This window comes from Phaseolus vulgaris, chromosome 2 (genome assembly GCF_000499845.2).
Source record: "Phaseolus vulgaris cultivar G19833 chromosome 2, P. vulgaris v2.0, whole genome shotgun sequence".
Lineage (NCBI taxonomy): Eukaryota > Viridiplantae > Streptophyta > Magnoliopsida > Fabales > Fabaceae > Phaseolus > Phaseolus vulgaris.
Window position 1 is genome coordinate 3,083,753 of NC_023758.2, and position 22,793 is coordinate 3,106,545.

Here is a 22,793-nt window from a genome sequence, read left to right on the forward strand (position 1 = left end):
GATATTCCACTTCAAATTTGACAATGTTCCAATTACCAAAGCAACCTCAATTCCTTGGGTTTGACTTAAGTTTTAGTATCTCATTATTGGTGAATCGCAATGAAACCACTCAACACCCTTATCCGTAAATCATGGATGAGGCTTACCTGTAATACAGCAACCTCACTCCACGAAAAATAAAAACCATTTTTCTGTAGCAGACCAAACCGCATTGACCATCTATGCGAATCTTATGTGAAATAGGAAATCATAGGTTGTGGTACCAGAATGTTTACAAGACAAACACCACTTCGAGAAGCATTGGCATTAAATACCAACAGACAGCAAAACAACACGCCTGACTCAATTAAAAATAATTAAACATCATGCCACATATCAGCAAATATAATTATCATTTGTCTCAAAATGATGCTTACTTTCCACCATAACAAATTAAACGTCATGGCATGAACTATGAGTGTAAGGACCGGGTCAACCCATAAAAAGACTGATTAAGCACATCTGCAGTGAAAGGTACAAGGGTATGACATGATGATGCCTAACTTGATTTACATACATTATCACATGCTAAATCCAATTTGAAAACGTTGGGAATCAAAGAGATAAAGCTTCTCGAAAGGTAAGCACCGTCCAACTAATTTCCATATACATGGACTACTTTTTAGAAAATCATAAGCGGTAAATGCCCTGTACAATAGTTACTAATGTATTAGGTCTCCTAGCTCACAGTTCATTGGAGTAGAGGCACTCATCCACAAGCTGGCGGAGGTTGGGATTCTCCAAGGCAGCAGCAACTCTTTCTTTATCATTTAACTGCTTGTTGACTGCATGAGGAAGATTTCAAGAATTATTATGTTGTAGGAAGGAAGGAATCCAAAGGAAACTGTTGTTTCTCAGTAAGGTACAGGGGTAAAGTAAAAGTGTCATGAAGATGACGGGCATAGTAGTTTTGGAGATAATAGAATCACAAACAAAAATTAGTGTTGTTTGAGATGGTGTCTCTCACTATGTTAAATGCTGCTGAAAACAGAAGGTTAAAAAGTTGAAGAAAGGAGAGAGGAAAAGGCTTAATGTAAATGGATAATCTCATTTACAGGACTAGTCATGTTGAAATTCCCTCTTAATAGAGATATTAAATAGACCCTCCTATCTAATAAACTTCAAATACCCCTCCCCCCCATATTTAATGTCTATCAAATCTACAAGATATGAACATGACCAAATCATTTCAAATTTTGGTACAGGAAAAGTCTGAGATGTTGTTATGTTAGCAAATGTTTAAACCTCACCTGATTCTTCGTCAGCATGAGATCCAGGAGAAACCTTGATGTCCACCTGCAAAGTGAAAGTAATGGATGGGATAATTATCAGAGAGGAGATAATCTGAGCAGAATGAAAATAATTTTTCAGCATTAAGAAACATGAAAAGAAAGAAAGCCTGAAGGAGCAGGGGGAACTAACACACCACAACCATAAAACTTAGAAGTTAGCACAAGACAGGGAGATGATAGACCTGTTTTAGAGAGAATAACAAACAAGGGACAGAACAAAGCAAGAGGTCACTGTTGACTGTAAACAGGTTTGCCGGAAAATGGCGCAGAGGTCTCGGGCAGTGTTTTAGATCTCAAATAGTGGCATGTAGCAGCCAGCCTCAAAAGTGCTACACAGGATAGCATGATAGTAGCTATTATAAACTTTCTGTGTAATTTATATAATATATACTATATATATAAATTCTCTAAAATGATAAAAAAATTTCTCAAAATTCAAGTCATTAAGAGAGACTGGTTGAATAAATATCTCTATAAATATCTACGAGTTTCCAAGATAGGAAGCATCCATCATCGTCTTCTAAATCAAGCTCTTCTTCTTTATCATTTTTACAATTATTACAGCTGCAAATTTCAATTTTTTGAAATATAAATCCCAAAATTAGCCCCCACCCCTCCAAAAAAAATTCTTAACTTCTCTGTTCATAAAGCTCTTTTTGGAATCTACACATGGCACCACTATCTTATCTGATATGCCTGCCACAGCTCTCTATGCTTCAGTGCACTATTTAAAACCCTGGTCTCAGGAATGAACAGAAACTATGGAGAGCAGAGATTGGGGATAACAAACTATCACAGCTGGCCATGCTAGATGATGCTGGAAAAGTGTGAATATTCCTCATAAAGAACAGTAGGTGCTAATTCATAACAGAGTGCACTGCACAGAAGTGAGTGAGAAAGTAAAGTCCAGTTCTGAATAAAAGAGGGGGTAAAATCCCAAATCAACATCCCTAAACAATGCACATGGTTAAAATAGGTTTTTTGCAGGTCATTCTTATGGAGCCTTCCTGCTCCAGTCATATTTTCTGCATTTCTGCCCACTATTGCAGCCGCTACTTTAAACTCAAATACTATTCAGTATATCCAACCCCATTTAATAAGCTAGAATCCAATTCACTCGATGAATATCTTCATTACTTTATACGTGGGGCACAAGCATTCCATCCCCAAGATTCATAACCACTCTGATTCCTGTCTAGTCAAATTCTTGTCAATATGCATAATGGAAATGGAGACTGGTCGCATAATTTATATACAAAGGAAAAGACAAGAAAAAATACCTTCTTTATATTTTGATGGACTGAATATCTTAAATTCGCAATTGAAAGAAAAAAAAAAAGTACAACACTTTATCCAGGAAATCTGCATAGGTAAAATATTGAATCCGATTCAGACGCGAAGGATTCTCACAATTAAGAATCAATAACGCTGAATGAAGTTCAGATGGTCAATACCTCAATGAGTATTTTATGTCTAATTTATCAAGATAAATTGACAAACAAAGTGATTGGTTCAAATCAAATCTCAGATACATATTTTAAGGATTAAATATGCGTCCTCCGATCTTCATCCAGTGGTTTGCTTGATTGAATGCATTTCAAAAATTGGCACACTGCCTGCATGGCTCAAATCCTTGGGCACATAATTAAAAAGTTCGATTTAGAAAATACGAGTTATCCATCTTCATCCAACAGTTTCGATTGATTGCCTGAATGCATTAGCATTAAATCCCAGGTGACAGGAAGTTTAAGCCAACAAAAACCTATTCGCACTATCTATTTTCCAGTTTCTTCTCTCGTTTTCTCACACTTTACACGCTATCAATTCCCAGCAAAACTAAAAAAAAAAAGAAAAAAAAAAAGGAGTAGGACATGCAATCCACAAACAAGACACCTCACAACACAACAGTATAGGTCAATAATTGAGAAAAGCAAAAGCATGCAGGAGCGAAAAGGAATAGTAGGGAACAAACTTTGTAATGAGGAGGAAAATAGTGCTTCAGTTTCACTCTCAGACAGAGACCAATAACCGTGGCCATGCTACAGTGCTGAACGGTCGGCGTAAAAGTTATCCTAAGCAACAACAATTGAAAAGTGAACAAACCAATCCTGAAAAGAGAAGAGGAGAATTTCGAAACTCACAGAATTCGGCCCAATTTGTCATCGACGGTGATTGATTCTTCGGAGAGAACACTGAGCTGTTCCAAGGAATAAGGATGCTCGGGATCCCGAATATCCCTCACGAAATTTGTCAAAGCGAAGTCAAGGATCCCAAGAGTTAAGCATCAAGTTGAAGGCATGGCAAAAAACAGTGAAGTTAAAATTGGAAATGAAAAGCGCAGAAAACAGAAAGAGGATATCATAAATATCGAGAGGATCAACGGCGTGAGGATCTTCGGAACGAGCGATTCGCTCCTTCTTGGCGTGAACCACAGGGTTTGCATTGATCAGACCCAACGTCATCCTCTGTCACTCTCACTCCCACGCGCAAACCATTTCTTCCTTTCTTTACTTTTGCTTTTAAACCAGCATGAGAGTGACACTGACACGGCATACACAAGATATCTAAAATCTTATATAAATCTATATATTATATAATTATAAATTATATAAATTAACAATAAAGATTTTGATGTGAACAAGTATGTTTTAGATTATTTTTTGGAGAAAAAAGATGTTTTTCATGACTGGTTTACAGAGATTTATTTTTTATTTTTATAATCATAATAACAATTTATACAAGTTTAAATTTTTAGAAAATTAATGTATTTTTCTTTTTTAAAATTGTGTTAAAATTGTTAGTAATTTTTTGAATTAGACATTTCACGGATATGTGTCATACATGTGTCATACGAGTGTCGGTGTCCAATACGAGTATCTCACACCGACACACCATTTTAGAAAGTGTCTGAGTTTTATAGTCACCCACCTCCTATTCTTCCTCTTTTTTTATGTATTAAATATCTCAAAAATAAAAAATCTAAAAATATACTAATATTTTTATTTATTAAATAAATATTTAGGTTTTTTGTGTTTTATTTCTTTTTATATTTATCCATACAACTCATTGTTTTTTCTCTTCATTATTATTTTGTTTGACATTTGTTCCAGATTCTCAAAGTTATTGAGTACTAAAATATTTAAACTTAATATTTGGCCACATCAAATTTATTTATTTTCAATAATACTCATTTTTGTTTATTTATCCGTGTCATCGTTTTTGTTGTTTTCTTATTCAACCTCTGAATCCTTTTCGTATTCCACAACAGAAAAAAAAATGTTGTTTTATTTCCTTTAGTTGCATCAACTCTCTATAGACTAATGTTCTAACCTATTTTTAACCCATAAACAAATAAAATTTATATATACATATATATTAGTCCCTATTATTTTAGATGATAAAAACTAAAGTATATTAAAAATAAAGAATTAAAAGAGTACGCGTAGAAATTAAAATTAAATTTTTTATAATTGTATAAACTAAATAAATAATTATATCTAAAATTACTGCATGTGTGAGGAAAATAAAAGCAAATAAATGAAATAAAAGAGAATAAGAAAAAAATCCTTTTTTATTTCTTATTTGATACTAAAGACAAAGACGAAGAATGCTTTTTGAAACCCTTAAAGTAGGGAAGATAATATTTTTTTAAATTGTTAAAGATTTAAATAACAATTTAACATAAGTTAATGAACAATTTTATCTCAATAAAAGAAGTATACTGAAAAATAATTTTATGTTTGCAAGCAATTTGTAAGATGTTCTGCATGAGGGCATTTTGCAAGTTTGTAAAAACGAGAAGGGAAGTTTCGTGTTTGAGTTATATATACCAAAATGGTTCACATATTTTCATCAAGGTCCCGTAGCTCAGTTGGTTAGAGCGTTGGTCTTATGAGCCGAAGGTCGCGGGTTCGAGCCCCGCCGGGACCAACATCAAAAGTTGTAATTTTTTAAAATTGAATAGTCATATATGACTTTACTAGAGATTTGGTGGAGCTAAGTAAGTAGAACAAGTTATGGGGGTTGGAACATGGGGAAGCTAGATGCTTCACACACAAGTATGTCACATTCGATGAGACTTGAATGACTATGATATGTAAAAACCTAAAGAAAAACATGGAGAAAGCTTTGGTTAAGGTGAAGTCTCCTAGTTTTAAATTGAATCACCTAAAGAGGTTTAGGGTTTGGAGGCATCACACGATGAAGATCAACCTTCTACTTATCATTTGGGGAGTTCAGAACATGTAAACTTAAATTCCACCTAATAATTTACCTGTGATAAAAAAGGAACACGATTAAATCAACATAATAGTTTGAGCATGTTGATCTCATTTACTTTGTCTTTAATGCAATTGGAGAGGTAAAAGGTTCCAAACCTAAAACTTCTAAGAGGCATAAAAAAGTGTAGGAAGTCAACAGTCATAGTGTGTCATGGGAATAGGAGCTTGAATATTTAAAGAAGAATAACACATGAATGCTTGTGGGTTTAGCTAAATCAAAATGTGGTTATATGCAAATATGAATTTAAGAATAAGAAGAAATATTCTGTAAGGGAAAAGAAAGATTCAATGTGAGACTAGTGACAAGGTTTTACACAGGTGGATGAAGTATATTATAAGAAATTGTTCAAATTGTGGTAAAACATTATCCTATAAGAATCTTGATTGTAGTTGTTAAACAGTACAATCAAGTGTTAAAACAATTGAATGTTAAAACAACATTCTGACATGGAAATTTATAAGAGACCATTTACATGCAAACACATATGGGGTTCGTTGAAGTTCAAAAAAACGTGTGCTTCATGTAGAAATCACTTTGAAACAAAGTCCACAACAATGAAATATGCTTGATTATTTCTTAAGAAAGACAAGGTTTCAAAGGTGTAGTTATGATAATTATGTTTACATCTTGATAAAAATAATAAGGGAGTGTGTTGTGTTTTTCTCTTGTATATGGTGATCATTGTAACTAGTTAGTAGAACAAATATGAGAAAAAAGGATTCAAAGAAATATTAAGCTTAGAAATTTGAGATGAGGGTATGTTGTGTCTCTAAAGGATCAAATGAGGGTATGTTGTGTTTACCTCAACAAGATTATTTAAGAAAAATTGTTGAAAAGTTTAAGATGCATAAGTTTAGTTTATAAGCACACTTCTAGGTCATTTATGTCATTAGATAATACTCTAGATTACTCAAGCTCCTAATTCCAAAGAAGATAAGAAAGAGAAAAATAATATTTCATATGCTAATGGAGTAGGGAGCATTATGTACGAGATGATTTATTGTAAACCAATTCTAATACGAGTGTGATTGATATTTGTTAAATAATAGTGAGTAAAACACATTCATCTTTCCCCTCTACCATCTTTATATTTTTTACCATCCCATTATCTACCATTTTCTTATTTGTTACCCCCACACATGTGTAGGAGGAAGTTTATTACTTTAAACTCTTCTACTTTGATATCATTCTAACATAAAATTATATTCTAACATAAAATTATATTGATTTGTATCTTTTAAAATAAAACTAAGTTTAAAACACTTAAAATAAGGAAATGAAATTGATAAAACGGTAAAACAAAAAAATGAGTTTTTTAAACCTAAAATAATATATTTTACTTTCGCACTAAAGCTTATCTATACTAGAGAAAGTGTTTACATAATTTTAAATGGTATTTCCATTATTTCATCAGAATTGTCTCTATAAAAATTGAAAGGCAACGTAAAAGAAGAGATTAGTTGTAATAATGTATGCATCTGTTGTTGTTTTTAAAGTTCTAAAAAGAAAAAGGTGTGATTGAGTTAATGTTGAGGGAGTGAGGAAATGGTGCACAGCGCGTACGATTGCGTGGAGCTGGTGCGCGAGTGTCCTGCCAAGATCGAATCCATCGAATCCTACGGTTCCAAGCTCCTCCTGGGTTGCTCCGATGGATCGCTCCGAATATTCGCGCCGGAAACGGAATCCTCCTCCGACGGCTCCAATTCCTACGCGTTGGAGAGGAACATTGTCGGGTTCGCGAAGAAGCCCGTGCTATCAATGACGGTGGTGGAGTCGCGAGAGTTCCTCATATCGCTCTCTGAATCCATCGCTTTCCACAGACTCCCTTCCTTCGAGACCATCGCGGTCATCACTAAGGCCAAGGGTGCCAACGTCTTCTGCTGGGACCACCGCCGAGGCTTCCTCTGCTTCGCCAGGCAGAAGCGCGTTTGCGTCTTCAGACACGACGGTAACGCCGATTCATTTTCATTCCGTTGCGTTTCTCGATTGTTGTCGCGGTTAATTGAAATTTAGAGTATGAGCGCGCGCAGGTGGCAGGGGATTTGTGGAGGTGAAAGAGTATGGCGTGGGGGATACGGTGAAATCCATGGGTTGGTGCGGCGAGAATATATGTTTGGGGATTAGAAGAGAGTATGTGATTCTGAATTCTTCAAACGGAGCTTTGTCTGAGGTTTTCACTTCCGGGAGACTAGCGCCTCCTCTGGTCGTTTCTCTTCCCACTGGTGAACTTCTTCTTGGAAAGGTATTGTTCTTTTCCAACATGCAATGCGCAATATATTGGTGTATGTTTGGTTTATGTTGGATTATCCAAAATTACATTGAACTATCCATTATGTGTTCAGTAGTAAATTTTCTTATGTTCGGTTTCATGATGAGGAATTGACTTTGGTTGGGTCCAGAATTGATTATGAATTGAAGCAACTTTAGGTGGCTTTTATGTTGGATCCATCATTTATGATGAATTTTTCCACTGACTTGCTTTTATAACAAAATCATCCAAACATAAATAGCTATTACTTCAAAATCAATATTGTCATCGCTTATCCAAAAACACACATAATGTTCATGTCATTTTTTGTGTTTCGTATGTTTTCTTAGGTTAGAGGAAGAATTTGACATTTGTTTTGTTGATGTATTTTTTTAGGAGAATATTGGGGTTTTTGTGGACCAAAATGGGAAGCTTCTTCCGGAAGGTAGGATTTGCTGGTCTGAGGCTCCTTTGGAAGTTGTTATTCAGAAGCCGTATGCTATAGCTTTGCTGCCCAGATTTGTGGAGGTAACTGTCTGTCTGAAACAATTTCATTGATCTTTGTTGTTTTCAAGTGGTTGTGGATTGATTGATGTGGTTTCATTTTACAGATTCGATCCCTTCGAGCTCCTTATCCGTTGATACAGACAGTTGTTCTTCGAAATGTTCGTCACCTTTGCCAGAGCAATGATTCCATGATACTTGCTTTGGATAATTCAATTCATGGCCTCTTCCCTGTTCCCCTTGGAGCCCAGGTATTGCTAATGTTGTTGAATAATTGATACCTTTTTTATTAGTCACCTGTTTCTGGATTCCAATGCAAATGGAAGAGCAGTGAATCACATCTTCATTTTGCTCTACACTATCAAATTCTGTATTTTATTTTGTATTGCAGATAGTCCAATTAACAGCTTCTGGCAACTTTGAGGAGGCCTTGTCATTGTGCAAACTTCTTCCACCTGAAGATTCAAGTCTCCGTGCTGCAAAGGAGGGTTCAATTCATATAAGGTTATATGCCATTTCGAAATAAATCTAGACATATTGCTTCTATTTTGTTGAATACCTTTGATTTTAAGTCCAACCAAATTCTGAGCATTGAGCACCGATTAGCTGGCAGTTTAAGTTTGTATTAATTCCAAATTCTCACATTAGTATCTGAAAATGCCTTGAAACTTGTAGGATTCAGTAGTTATGATTGAAATAAATCTCATATTGGAGGTATGGACTAGCTGTTTACCTGGAATTTGTACCAATGTGATCATGATAACAAATGAAACAAAAGTAGAAATGTGTATTACTTGGTATATTTGTAACTAAGTGTTCCTTGTATAAGAGCTTATTAAACTTATTAATAGCTGTGGCTAATAGAAGTGTTGCTAAGTGACTCCTGTTTTCATGTTAATAAACTTAATAGTAGCTGTGACTAATTTGTTTCACCCAATATAAGAGAATACATTCTCTTCTTCCACAGATGGGTAAAGGACACATAATGATGATATGAAAATCTAGGATTATGTATCATACAATTAGATTGTGGTCTGTACATTGTACTGGGAATTCCTATATTTTAGAAAATATATCCCAAACTATGTGTTAGGCACATAATCATTTTCATACTATACGTAGTTGTATTATTAGGTTCATATCAATATTTTACAATATTTGTGTTATACTCAAAATATTTACACTGGTAATTAAAAGCAAGAATAGGTGTGTAAAAGCGTTTCAGTGATATTTTGGCCCCAGAATTTCTGTATACATGTTGACATTGTTACTGAACTCCTATGAGTTGCATAATGAAGGCAACATTAATGATAAAGTTAATTTTGTCTTGATGGAGGATGTTGCCTTTCATGCATTTATATTTATTAATATTAATTAGTAGTTTTCCAAATTACATCAGCTCAACATATTAATCATTACTTAGTATTCTCCAAAAGGGATGCTAAATGTGTTTCTATTATGTTGTTACAGATACGCTCACTATCTTTTTGAGAATGGGAGCTATGAAGAGGCTATGGAACATTTCCTGGCATCTCAAGTAGATATAACCCATGTGCTTTCCCTGTATCCATCCATTATTCTTCCAAACACAACTATTGTTCACGAGCTAGAAAAGTTGGACATTGATGGTGATGCTTCATATCTCTCAAGAGCTTCTTCAGGTGTGTCAGATGATCTGGAACCCTCATCAACTTCTCATATGTCAGAATCTGATGAGAATGCAGCACTTGAATCAAAAAAAATGAACCATAATATGCTTATGGCTCTCATAAAATACTTACAGAAGAAGAGATATAGTTTTATTGAGAAGGCCACTGCTGAAGGAACTGAAGAAGTCGTTTTAGATGCTGTTGGGGATAACTTTGCATCTTACAATAGGCTTAAGAAATCAAACAAGGTAAAAAAAAACTAGTTTTATTATATTTTCTGTTTTCTGCATATTGAATACATCTGCAATGTGTGATAACAACCATTTTGAGGGTAAAATTCACAAGTCATGCCTTTCAGTGGGAAGTCAACTAGGAGAGTATTATGTCATATCTATATAAAGGTTTATTTTGTGTGTGTGCATCCATATGCATGTGTATATAACTATATAGTGTTTATCGTGTGTGAGAACATAAAATGGTCAGTTCTTTGTTCACTGTTACTTGATATGCCCCCCTTCCCTCAACGCACATATTTAAGACTGATGGTAGGGGCGGGTTATTGGGTTAGGTGGGTTGGTTCACTTGACCCACCTATTTATAGTAGTACAATCAAGGTGTTTACCTATTTCACCAAGTATTAACCACAATTAGGAAATGATACTACAAAAATAGTAAGTGAAGATCGAAGTGTCAACTTATATAATTGAGCTAGCAAATAAATTAAAAATCCAAACTATTCAAACACCGTTGAACAACATTCTAATCTTAAAAAGATTAAAGTGTCAAAATACATAATTAAAAGTTGTAAACAATTATAATGAAAAAAATTATAAGGGATTGTCGTTGGTGGGTAATGGGTTAACCCACCTCCAACTCAGTTTGAACCCCTGTTAGTGATAAATAAAAAATTTATTGGTAATCTTGTGGAACGAATTTGAGGCTAAAATAACCTATGAGTTAAGTAAGCCAGGTTTAGTTGACCGACATTTATAAAAACTAAATCCAACCCAACTCTGCTTGAACCCATGGTGAGCTGGGTTGACTCAAGGGTTTGAACCCATGTTGACACCCCTAATTGATGGTGAAGCTATGGGATGCATGATGTACTTAATTTTTTTTGAACTATCGGAACAGTTAAATAGTAGTATTAATTTTAACTCTGTTGTTACTTAGGTTATCATTTTGTAATTATTATGTTTCAGGGGCGTGGTAGTATGCCTGTTAGTTCTGGAGCTCGGGAGATGGCTTCAATATTGGATACTGCTTTACTCCAAGCATTGCTTCTAACTGGACAACCTTCAGTGGCTTTAGAGTTACTGAGAGGTGTTAACTACTGTGATTTGAAAATATGTGAGGAAATACTTCAAAAAGACAACCACAGTGTTGCTTTATTAGAACTTTACAAGCACAATTCACTGCACCGGGAGGCTCTTGAACTTCTTCACAAATTGGTGGATGAGTCAAAATCTAGCCAGTCTAAAATTACACAAAGATTCAAGCCTGAGGATATTGTGGAGTATCTCAAGGTAATTTTCTGTTTGGTTAATATTTTAACCAATTTTTTCCTTGAAAGTTTCAAAAGGTTGTGATGTCTAAATTTTTCACTGCCTCAAATTATCTGGTATAGATGGTGGATTTATGGATTTAGAAAACAGTACTGTTAGAAATACAAGATTCTATGAGATAGTGACTCCTCAATTCATTGAAGTTGTTGACTTATTTATTGGGGGTATTATTAACATTAGGTTCTATTCTAGCATTAATGGTGATTATATGAAGGTACTATTATTTTGTATTATTTGATATTGTATATCAGATGACACTTTGTTATCATACACATGAACTTTTTGGTTCTGTCGCAGCAAATGTTTGAGAGGTTTTTCATACGTTGGTTATTTGACTTAGTTCAGTTCTTTTCCTCTGCATGGAGTTATGCTTTAAAATGTTGACTCTGTAGTCACAAATTAATTAGAAATGTACTCAATCTCCATTACTTACGGATTTTAAGTTTGCCAGAGAACTCAGACAAAAAATTGTTTCTGATTCTTATTTTTTAATTTGGTGAGTTTCTGATGCAGCCGCTCTGTGGGACAGACCCCATACTTGTACTAGAGTTCTCAATGCTTGTTCTCGAAAGCTGCCCATCTCAAACTATAGAGCTCTTTCTGTCTGGAAACATTCAAGCAGATATGGTGAGCTCATATTTGAAGAAGCATTCTCCAACCATGCAAGCTAGGTACTTGGAGCTCATGCTTGCAATGAATGAGAATGCCGTATCTGGCAATTTGCAGAATGAAATGGTGAGGACCACTTGCATTTTTTTTTCTACTTTTTCTTTGGGTTGGGAAGAAGCGGGTGGACAAGGATTTCATGGAAGTAGCACTCGAAAAAAGTGGGAAAGCATTATTTTGATGCTGCTTAATTGTCAGCATGATTTACTCATGATTAATAATGAGAAAATTCTGTATTTATTTACAGTTTTTTTTTTAATGTAGGTGCACATATATCTTTCTGAAGTACTCGATTGGCATGCTGGTTTATGTGCTTCAAAAAAATGGGATGAGAAAGATTATTCCCCAACAAGAAAAAAATTATTGTCTGCCTTGGAGACCATTGCAGGATACAATCCAGAGGCTTTGCTAAAACGTCTTCCACCAGATGCTTTATATGAAGAGCGTGCGATATTGTTGGGAAAAATGAACCAACATGAACTGGCATTATCTTTGTATGTTCACAAGGTATATCAAGTATAAATCATCTATTTACTGTGAAGGGAAGATTCAGAGATGGTTTCATTTTCTGATACCCCCTAAGGCACTTCAGTTCATTGTTTTAAACTAATGAATATTACGGTAAATGAGTGTATTTTTCATTTGTAGCTCAATGCTCCAGAACTGGCACTGTCATATTGTGATCGAGTCTATGAGTCTATGCACCAGCCATCTGCAAAATATTCCAGTAACATATACCTTGTGCTTTTGCAAATTTATTTGAATCCTCGAAGGACCACAGCAGGTTTTGAAAATAGAATTACAAATATATTATCCTCACAGAATAAAACTATTCCAAAGCTTACTTCTACGCCATCCATAAGAAGTAGAGGTCGAGGGTCTAAGAAAATTGCTGCAATAGAGGGTGCAGAGGACACAAAAGTTAGTTTAAGCAGCACTGACAGTGGCAGGAGTGATGGTGATGCAGATGACTATAGTGAGGGTGGTTCTACTACTATCATGCTCGATAAGGTCCTTGATTTGTTGAGCCGCAGGTGGGATAGAATAAATGGAGCCCAGGCCCTTAAACTTCTGCCGAAAGAGACAAAATTACAGGTATCCATTTCTTGTTGGTGCACCATAGGAGAAGGTTTATTTTGCCAAACACTCATTAGTTTCTTCAATCCGGTTGGTATAAGAAATGTATTATAATCCGCAGGACCTGCTTTCATTTCTTGGACCCCTTTTGAAAAAATCAAGTGAAATGTACCGAAACTGTTCGGTGATCAAGAGCTTGAGACAAAGTGAGAACCTTCAGGTAAGAATATACCAGGAATAAAATGTCATCTATTAGTATTTTAGGGGGACTTGTAGGATAGGAGGCTGTGGTGAGGACTTACTAATTTCTTGCTTTTGTATGAATTTATTATACATCATTACCTCGTACCTTCTAGTAATTGTACTGTAGGATGCAATATGGCAGAGCAAATGAGCAACACTCTGTGTTGCATATGCAGATACTTCTGCTTTGTTAAAATCTAGCCAGTGGCATGATTTAATTTGTTTCACACAGGTGAAAGATGAACTGTATAGTCAGAGGAAAGCAGTTGTGAAGATAACCGGTGATAGCATGTGCTCTCTGTGCCATAAGAAAATAGGGACTAGTGTTTTTGCTGTCTACCCAAATGGTAGCACTCTCGTGCACTTTGTCTGTTTCAGAGATTCTCAAAATATGAAAGTGGTAGGCAAAGGGTCTCAATTGAGGAAGCGATTATGAAGCTACCAATTGGTGCTCCAGTTGTGTTGTTTGAGTGTGCTTTTACACACGGAACCTGCTGATTGGTGGATTATGATCCTGCCACTGTAATTTGTCTTTCGAAGTACCCCATTTTTTGCCGTCAATTTGTGTGAAAAGTGAGATTTGATATGTGAAGAGCCTATCCAAACGTGAGATTTAGAAATTGTGAAATTGCATAGGTGAATGTTTATCTTTTTTTCTTCAATTGTGATGTAAATATTGAGTTAGAGGATCAGACATTTATTTTGAGCGTTGAAAGGTAGTAGATTCACGTGTTATATTGTCCGCACCAAAATGTGAAGTCAAATTTCAGTATTAATTATTATAAACAATATGGTGTTAAAACGTATATTCTTTAATCTATGTTTTAGTATGATAATCTATATAATTTCTAATATAAAAACATGTATCTTGTTAGTGAAGGTAATAAATTAGTGTTTATCATTCCTCTATTTAGGATGATATTTAAATTTTATATAATAAATTGTTTTGTGTATTTTCATGATATGATTTATATCTTGTATTTTAAATCACAAGTCCTTATAGTGGTTGTTACCATTCTCACCATCATTATTATCTTTCCTGTCATTATAATGTGTCTTAATAATAACTAACAATATTAGCATAACCACATCACTACTATTTTATCAAAACTCAGCACTATCCTTAATATTACCATCTTATTATTATTAAGATTAGAGGAAAAATATACGCTGCCAAATTGGCAATAGAAATGTCATTTCTTTTCCTTTTTATTCTATCAGAACAAGTAATAGAAAATTTGAGCTTTCAATTCTATTTCTTTTCTTTCCTTTTATTTTCTCTATTTATATTAAAAAAAATAGCATATAAGAACTTACGTCTATGATGCTTTCACTATATCATGGGTGACAATGAACATAACTTTCTCTTTTGCTTCACTTGTTTATCAGTATAGTGATGGATTACTCCATAATCAATCTTTAAATAGTCTTTTTCCATTCACCTTTTAATGAAAATGCTAATTATTATGACTTAACGAAGAAAGGAAACAAATACAAAATTCTGATAAAAGATTAATGTCTTAAATATCCCATTGTATTCTTCTGAAGGTGATATTTATAACAATTAATGGATAAGTAATTATAACTAAAATTATTGTAGAAAGAGGAATTTTTAAAAACATTTATAGTTTCAAAATATAAAGCATTATAATCTTATTTTTGTATTTTATTTTTTAATGATTAAGGTTAACCAAATAAAAATGGTTTTGTAGAAAACTCAATCAAATGGAAAAGTCAATTTTAACAATAATATATTCAAAGAAAAAAAAATTGTTAAAATTAGAAGTTCATTTAAAATATGTCCAATGTGAAACTTAGTATAAAAATTAAAAGCATTGCATAATCAACATATGGTCCTATGGTCTAGTGGTCAGGACATTGGACTCTGAATCCAGTAACCCGAGTTCAAATCTCGGTAGGACCTTTTTTATAAAAAGCTTTTGTTTTTTCCGATGGCTTTTATTTTCATATATTTTAATTCAATAAATACAATAACACTTAAAATTTAATCATATTAAGATACATATTTACGCACACAAAACAACAAATTTAACTAATAGTAATTTTAGCGCCCTATATATGTTATATCCCTCTAAAATTTTATAGATTTAAACTCAATCCAATATTTTAACTCGCACTAGAAAATATAATTTTTCTGAAGAACACTTAACAAAAAATTTGAACACACCATAAATCGTTAGAAGACTATATCAGCAACATGCTATTATCCTCTTTTTTTACTAAGGATATTTACGAAGCTAAACTATTTACAAACATAAATATTATTCTTAAAATAAAGTTTAAGAGGAATTTATACATCTACCTAGAGGCAAATATACTTTCTAGATACATATTTTATTATTAGCTTGAATTGGTTAGAAATTTCAAAAAACTTATTAAACAAGAAGAAAACTCAAAAAATGATTTGTAGTAAACTTTTTACTAACAATAAAAACACGTTAAAAATACAGTATCAACATTTTTTAAAGATAAAGGAAACTCTTTTACAGGTTCACACTCTCTTTTTTCAAGTAGAAAGGGTTATTTGAAACAAACAAATTTATAAATAAAAAAAACACTCTTTCATATTGTAAAAGTGTATCTTTAGTTTTAGTTTCTCATTACAATAATTTATTTTTCAAACTAAAATTACTTTAAATAATTTTTATGCTTAAAATATAGATACCAAACTTCAATTATTAAAATAAATATACGTAGAGTTGATAATAGATTTAAGTGGAATATACAATATTATTTAGAAGAAGAAGAAAAAGTGTAAGCCAGAGTTGATAACAGACGCGTGTCAAGATGAAGGTACTTAGCACATGGAATTTATATTATCAAATTGAAGTGAAGGAACATTGTGGTACCTAATACACTTACTAAGAATATTTATGAAATATTAATGTAGTGTCCAACGTTGAGTACTGTTATGTAATCCTCGTTTTGCTGCTTTTGCGTCCTATGTTTCTCTTCAATCCAAAACCAAATTGCTGGAAAACCTAACGTCCATTTTTTCACTTCAACGTCTCACCTCCTTTTTCGCTCATATCAGGTCTGCGTTACACAATATCGGCACTCGAAAGTTGCTAAATATGTGTGCATGAAAGGTAGAATTCAAAAATTATTTATTAAATTTTTCACAATTCTAATATAATTTTAAAAAGAAAAAACACATTAATTTTCTAAAAAATTAAATTTATTGTATAAATTTTTAGTATGATTATAAAAATAAAGAACAAATCATTTTGAAATAACTATGAAAAATATAAAAAAATTGAAACATATTTGTGCACATAAATTTTTATTGTCAGTTTATATAATTCATAATTATATAATATATAGATTTGTGTTTCCGTGTCCTACATTTTAGAGATTATACGTATTTTCGTATCTGTGTTGTATCAGTGTTCGTGCAGTGTCTGTGCTATATAAACAGTAAATCTAAATTTACTTCTCTTATATGCTATGAGGTTCGGACGCTTCTCTTAAATGGCGTATCCGTGTCGGACACACGTATCGGTGTTGACACTCGTAGGACACTTATGGATGAAATGTTCAATTCAAAAAATATTTGTTGGATTTTTGAAAATTCTATCACAATTATTAACACAATTATAAAAGGTATAAATACAATAATTTTCTTATGATGATAAAAATAAGGAACAAATTCTTTTGAACCAGTCATGGAAAATATCTTCCTGCTCCTAAAAGAATCTGAAACATACTTTTACACATAAATATTTATTTTCAATTTATATAATTCAATATAATATATAGATTCGTGTTCCCGTATCCTACATTTTAGATTTTAGAGATTATATGTATCTTCGTGTCCGTATATCCGTATATGTGCTACATAACTTATATTAACTTATATGTAAATTCTGCATTAAACTCCATATTTTATATCATTATGTAAATATATTTTATTAATTTTAGAATCTTATTTATATAAATTTTATTTTGAAGAAAAAGTATATAAAAAGTAAGCATTAAATAAATACATAACATTACATAAATATGAAAAATAATTTTCATTATTAAATAAATGAAAATGCATATTATATAAATATAAAAATTCATTATCTTTTTTTCATGTTCAACCATTACAATATCTACTTTTTCATGTTCAACCATTACAATATTCATTCTCATTTTTCATGCATAACAATTACAATAGCTTCTATTATCAACCATTAATTGAAACAATATAAGAACAATGCATATCAGTTCACTATGTTCACCTCTTTTTAAATTATTGTTTAGTTTTTGAAAGATCACGTGTACAAAACCAGTAGAACAAACGTGGAATATTGGGACAGAAATCCTTATTTAACTTTCAGCTCTTCAGGACAAACACTAGAATACTTGAAAAAGAAGCAACTGGTTAATCTTCAGGACTTAAATCCTTTCATTAATCTCCCCGCAGCACAGTGATCATATTATATAAACACAGTATTAATAACTTGTACTTTTGTCTGACAACTTGCAAACTTTCCATATATAGTTTAAATGACGAACCAATTACTAGTTTTGCAGTGTCATTTCTTGAATCGAGTGTCCTTATAATATTCACTTCAACAACTTCCTACTTCATTGTGTTTCCCACCAGTCTTCTACAGTTCTTTCAATTGTTTTCTCACTCATTTACGTCCCTTTTTGCAGTCAAAGATTCTTCCTAACTTAGTGACTAGTTGTCCAAAGGATTTTCACTTTCTTCACCTCTGATTTTTGTAACAATGACATCAAAAACACTTTCTTCTCCAAACACCAGTCTAAGATGGACACCCCAGAAGAACAAACTGTTTGAAAATGCCTTGGCAATATATGATAAGGACACCCCTGACCGTTGGAACAACATAGCTATGTTTGTTGGAGAAACTGAAGCTGAAGTCAAGAGGCAATACGAGATGCTCCTTGAGGACATAAAAAACATTGAGTCAGGCAAGGTTCCCCTCCCTGCTTACAGGAGAAATGCTGGATGTGACAAAGTAACCATCAACAATGCAGAGCAAAGGTAACATATGTTGTTCCCTCCTTAGCATTATTATGGAAACAAATTTATGATTCCCCCAAAACTAGAGTTCTTCCTCTCTCAATGTATCAAACTATCTATTAGTTTCCAACAAGTATGACTTCACTGATTTATGTTATGATCCACTTCCTTCCTAGTATGGCCTGATGTTGATCCTCATCTACCATGAGAATAAGATTTTTTTTTACAATAATTATTAACTAGAAAATGCAGGACAATTAAGGAAAAGTTGTTTGCCTACCCCACCTCAAAAACTGAGGCAACAATGCATTTAGTTTGAGTGTGAACAGCACCAGTCATTTCACTCTCTTGTTCTCATGTATATTGTTAGAGATATAGGATAATTTCAAGATAAATTTTTAGGTAAATATTTGTAGAAGAGGAAAAGACAATTAGTTTATATACAAATTGTAATCAGTTTTGAGGAAACTAAATAACCTTTTTTTATAAATTAAGTCTTTAACTTCTAAAAAAATAATTTATTTTACCTCTTTAGTTTCTATTCATATAAATGTCTAACAAAAAATTTATCCCGCAAATCCTTAGTTTGGAATTAGGTAAATTAATTACTTCCCACATTGCATATAAGCCAAGTAAATATAGTTTGAAGTAATTCTAATTTACTCATTTTGTCTCATTCTCTCTTTTCTTATGTTCTTTCAACCATGTCCTCTAACCCTTGAAGTGAACAACCTTAAACTATATGAATGATCGATCATTTTACTTATAATTAATGTTTTATTGAAATTTTGTGTTACGAAGATAAATGAATTAGTGAGTACTAGTTTATAAGTCAATAATGAATACTCTAAAACAGATCGTGAGACAGAGTCTTCACCCCTCATCATTTATATTTCGTGATGATGTTTAATGCATACAAGATAATAGTCCTCTGTAAGCTAATTGTAATTTCTTGTTACAAATAATGTACAGGCTGAGGGATTTAAAACTATGAAGAATGATCTTCAAAGTGAAGAGGGACACCATTTTTGGGGAAGTCATTTTAGCATTGCTCTTCATTACCTTTGTTTTTTCCTTAGAACTGGGTATGTAAATTTCTTCCATGCTTAGCATTCACCATGAGATCTCTTTTTCTATAAGAACAGATAAAAGGCTTAACAAGCATTGCTGTAACTTCTTATTTTGACAAATTGAACCTTAATCGTAAACTACTCCTATGTGGACTAAAACTGGTGCGGAATATCTAATAATCGAGAGAATTTAAGGTTGACTTCAGTTTAGGATGCTCACTGCAGAGTTACAAATTCTACCATCACATTCTACGATCACATTCAACAATAAACCAAGCTCCCACACAACTATACCGGCTCTGATTAGAAAATAAAATATCTTTTTTTCAATAAACTAAATTTAAATCAGATATGGATAAATTAATATGAGAAAACTTCTGCAATTTATCTTATATATGTGATTATGTGGGTTTAAGTAGTTAACAAATGACCAAACGACTTGACAGTGAAACATAAAGCATCACCTCACATATTATTGCTGTATCAAGCAAAATCATGCATTCTATAAGGCCACAGAATGTCTTATAAACTCTCTTCTCACTCTAGTGATGATGACTCAAGAAAGCCTTCTAGTTTTTTGTAGATGACTGAAGGGGTACAGAGTCACCTTCGTTTGTGCTGTGGCCATTTTTCCCAAAAAAAATTGATGCATCTAATATCTGTTTCAAACAAATTATAATTTATCACTTAGCACAAAGCGGGCATCACAAACAGAGACCTTATAAGATGCATAAATCCTCAGTAGAAATTTACCTTTTGAATTGTGTTTCTCAAACAAGTCTTGTGTTCGTCTGCTGAAGCATGTATAAAGTCATGAAAGTGATTTCTTAAATTGGACACGAAGCTCCCATTGCCAGACTTCTTTCTTTGGCAGAATGAGAAGACTCTTGAAGCTGATTTGACTGGTTGTTGTTGCTCATGAGTCAGCATGTTGTTGGAATCCATTCTAGCCAGACCTAGCACCATTATGTATATTGCTTTAAAACTGATCTTGAATGGAACTCACTTCCTTTAAATTTCATTCTTGGGAAATTTAACATAACTCAACAGCTAACAAATGCTTGCACTGAAGATTAATTATATAGCTTGACCCTTATGAGCCAATTATAACAAAATTTACTAAAAGTGGTCAAGTTCATTACAATGAACTGAATTCATTCATAGTTGTTAAAGTTTGGAACTAAATTTGTTTGTTTATGTTAGCGTGTGTTTATTGACGCAAGTTTACATCGTTGTGATATGTAACTATTCGCAGAGTTATTACACTAAGCCCTCAAACATCAACCAAATATTCTTAAGAAAAAAAAAAAAACTATTGGAATCGATGGTTGCAAGGAAGCATATAATCAAAAACACAAAAACGTATGCATGGAAAAAAGGAGAAAGAAGAGCAATGGCAACTTACTTTGCGTTTGCGCGAACGAAAGGGAAGAGCAATGAGCGATGGGTTAAACAATAGAAATGGTTTCGAAACGGCGTCATATTCGAGATTTCCGGTGGGTTCTGGTATTACTAAAGCCACACCGCTCACAGCATTTACGCCTCTGCCTTCTGCACCCCCAAAAATTTAAGTTGCACGCAAAAGGATATGTTAAAAGACGAAATTATCCCTGCTTTATAACTCTATTTAAACACTACCTTTCCTTCTCCCTCACTTCTTCTGCATCCCTTGGGTTCTTGAGTGCGAGAGTCCTGCTAGAATTGCAGTGTCTATTGTCGTTGAAGACTATATTGTATCGTCGTCCCTATCAAAGAGGTGGTGAGTGTTTATGTTATTTTTTATTTGTAACTTCATCTGAAATTAAATTTTAGAATTTATAATCTAAAATGTATTTATATATTTTGGAATGTATTTTTAGATATGAAAACATATTTTGGAATGGATAATTCGAAATATATAAATATATTATGGAATGCATTTCTTGATCTCGAAATATATTTTGAAATGTATAATATGAAATATATAAATACGTTATGAATATGTTTATGGGTTAAGAAATATATAATAAAAAATGTATAACATTGTTATTTTTTTTTTTTTACTAATTGTATCATGTGGATTTTATTGTTGACAAAGATATGGTATGAGTCAGAGGTGGATCATAACAAGTGGAAGTTAGATAGAAATCGACGATGTCAATCCATAAAAGGGATATGAAATAAGTTGTTGTCATTGATGCATATGTGTTGCGAGTAGTTGCTACAAGACATGATGAGTAAGTAAGATTTGTTAGGGGACCTAAAGTTGGTCTCCCATAGATGGAGGTTAAGTAAATCTGGCATCACTCATCCCAAATTAAGGTCGCAGTACTTAAGACCAGATTTTTGGTATTGTGCAACATTAGCTATGACACTGCTAATAAAGGTCTCATTTCAGCCTTTGTGAAAAGGTGGCACCACGACAGTAACTCACACTTAAAATCTTTAATCATAACTTTCTTGGATTGTAATTATGAATAAATTCACTAATATAAATAGGATTATTCTAATTGGATTTATTTAGGTCTTAAATGTTATTATTGTCAATCTTGATTGTTAGTCACACTAGATTATTTAAATCTCCCTTACTATAAACGATCTAGTGGTTACATGGAGCAGACAGTCCAGCAACTCATTTGCTAAGACTTGGCTTAACTGACAAAGTTCCTTAGAAAAATTAAGTTTAATGAAGATGAATGTATAGAAAGAGTCTATTGTAAACATCTTAGACTAGATGATTTGATAAAAGTGTCTGTTGCACTAATACGCAAGTCTGACAGAAGTGTCTACTATTGCGTGTAGGCCTGATAAATCAAAGTCTAAGTTGCTTATCTAAATCAAAACAGGAAACAAAGTTTGAGTAAAATAATAATAGAATAAAATATACCACATCCCAAAGACAAAATTTGAAAGCAGAAAATCTAGAAAGATAAGAAGAAAGAATTTGCAACATAATGGAAACAAAATCCACAAATCTAGAAAGTTGAAAACTAAGAATATGTGAACAAATCTGAACCATAATCTAATTGTGACATCCATGAAGCAAAGAAACTTATAAAAAGATACAAGTTTCGTGGTGAAAGAAAGAAGCTCAACATTGTAAACACGTTCATAAATAGAACATCATAGTTTTCTTAGTTTCTTATTTTCTTCTTTATAATCTGTTTGTTTTTCCTACACC

General features: G+C 33.0%; 3 protein-coding genes, 2 long non-coding RNA genes and 2 other non-coding genes across 7 annotated transcripts; 4 read left to right on the plus strand and 3 right to left on the minus strand.

Moving 5' to 3' along the window:
• Positions 1-346: 346 nt before the first annotated feature.
• On the minus strand, positions 347-3,863 carry LOC137810220 (protein AE7-like 1). Its single transcript, XM_068611379.1, has 5 exons — positions 3,689-3,863; positions 3,473-3,576; positions 3,304-3,403; positions 1,290-1,335; positions 347-824 (listed from the first exon to the last, which is right to left on the minus strand). Exons 1-5 carry the CDS (start codon positions 3,791-3,793, stop codon positions 724-726), a joined length of 456 nt encoding a protein of 151 aa, XP_068467480.1. The 5' UTR covers positions 3,794-3,863; the 3' UTR covers positions 347-723.
• Positions 1,845-3,297, minus strand: LOC137810221 (uncharacterized). Its single transcript, XR_011080855.1, has 2 exons — positions 2,612-3,297; positions 1,845-2,522 (listed from the first exon to the last, which is right to left on the minus strand). It is a non-coding gene; the product is annotated as an uncharacterized lncRNA (long non-coding RNA).
• A 1,324-nt stretch (positions 3,864-5,187) lies between the features above and the next one.
• Positions 5,188-5,261, plus strand: TRNAI-UAU (transfer RNA isoleucine (anticodon UAU)). Its single transcript has one exon. It is a non-coding gene; the product is annotated as a tRNA-Ile (tRNA).
• A 1,733-nt stretch (positions 5,262-6,994) lies between these two features.
• Positions 6,995-14,370, plus strand: LOC137810222 (vacuolar sorting protein 39). The gene is made up of 12 exons (XM_068611380.1): positions 6,995-7,560; positions 7,643-7,854; positions 8,257-8,388; positions 8,472-8,615; positions 8,756-8,868; positions 9,835-10,261; positions 11,216-11,539; positions 12,092-12,313; positions 12,509-12,751; positions 12,893-13,339; positions 13,443-13,541; positions 13,797-14,370. The coding sequence occupies exons 1-12, from the start codon at positions 7,158-7,160 to the stop codon at positions 13,998-14,000; spliced, it is 2,970 nt and encodes a 989-aa protein (XP_068467481.1). The 5' UTR covers positions 6,995-7,157; the 3' UTR covers positions 14,001-14,370.
• A 1,046-nt stretch (positions 14,371-15,416) lies between these two features.
• On the plus strand, positions 15,417-15,488 carry TRNAQ-CUG (transfer RNA glutamine (anticodon CUG)). The gene has a single exon. It is a non-coding gene; the product is annotated as a tRNA-Gln (tRNA).
• A 2,696-nt stretch (positions 15,489-18,184) lies between these two features.
• Positions 18,185-19,852, plus strand: LOC137810223 (protein RADIALIS-like 3). Its single transcript, XM_068611381.1, has 2 exons — positions 18,185-18,584; positions 19,536-19,852. Exons 1-2 carry the CDS (start codon positions 18,307-18,309, stop codon positions 19,555-19,557), a joined length of 300 nt encoding a protein of 99 aa, XP_068467482.1. The 5' UTR covers positions 18,185-18,306; the 3' UTR covers positions 19,558-19,852.
• Positions 19,853-19,999: 147 nt separating this feature from the next.
• On the minus strand, positions 20,000-21,179 carry LOC137810224 (uncharacterized). Its single transcript, XR_011080856.1, has 3 exons — positions 21,039-21,179; positions 20,387-20,589; positions 20,000-20,292 (listed from the first exon to the last, which is right to left on the minus strand). It is a non-coding gene; the product is annotated as an uncharacterized lncRNA (long non-coding RNA).
• Positions 21,180-22,793: the final 1,614 nt, after the last annotated feature.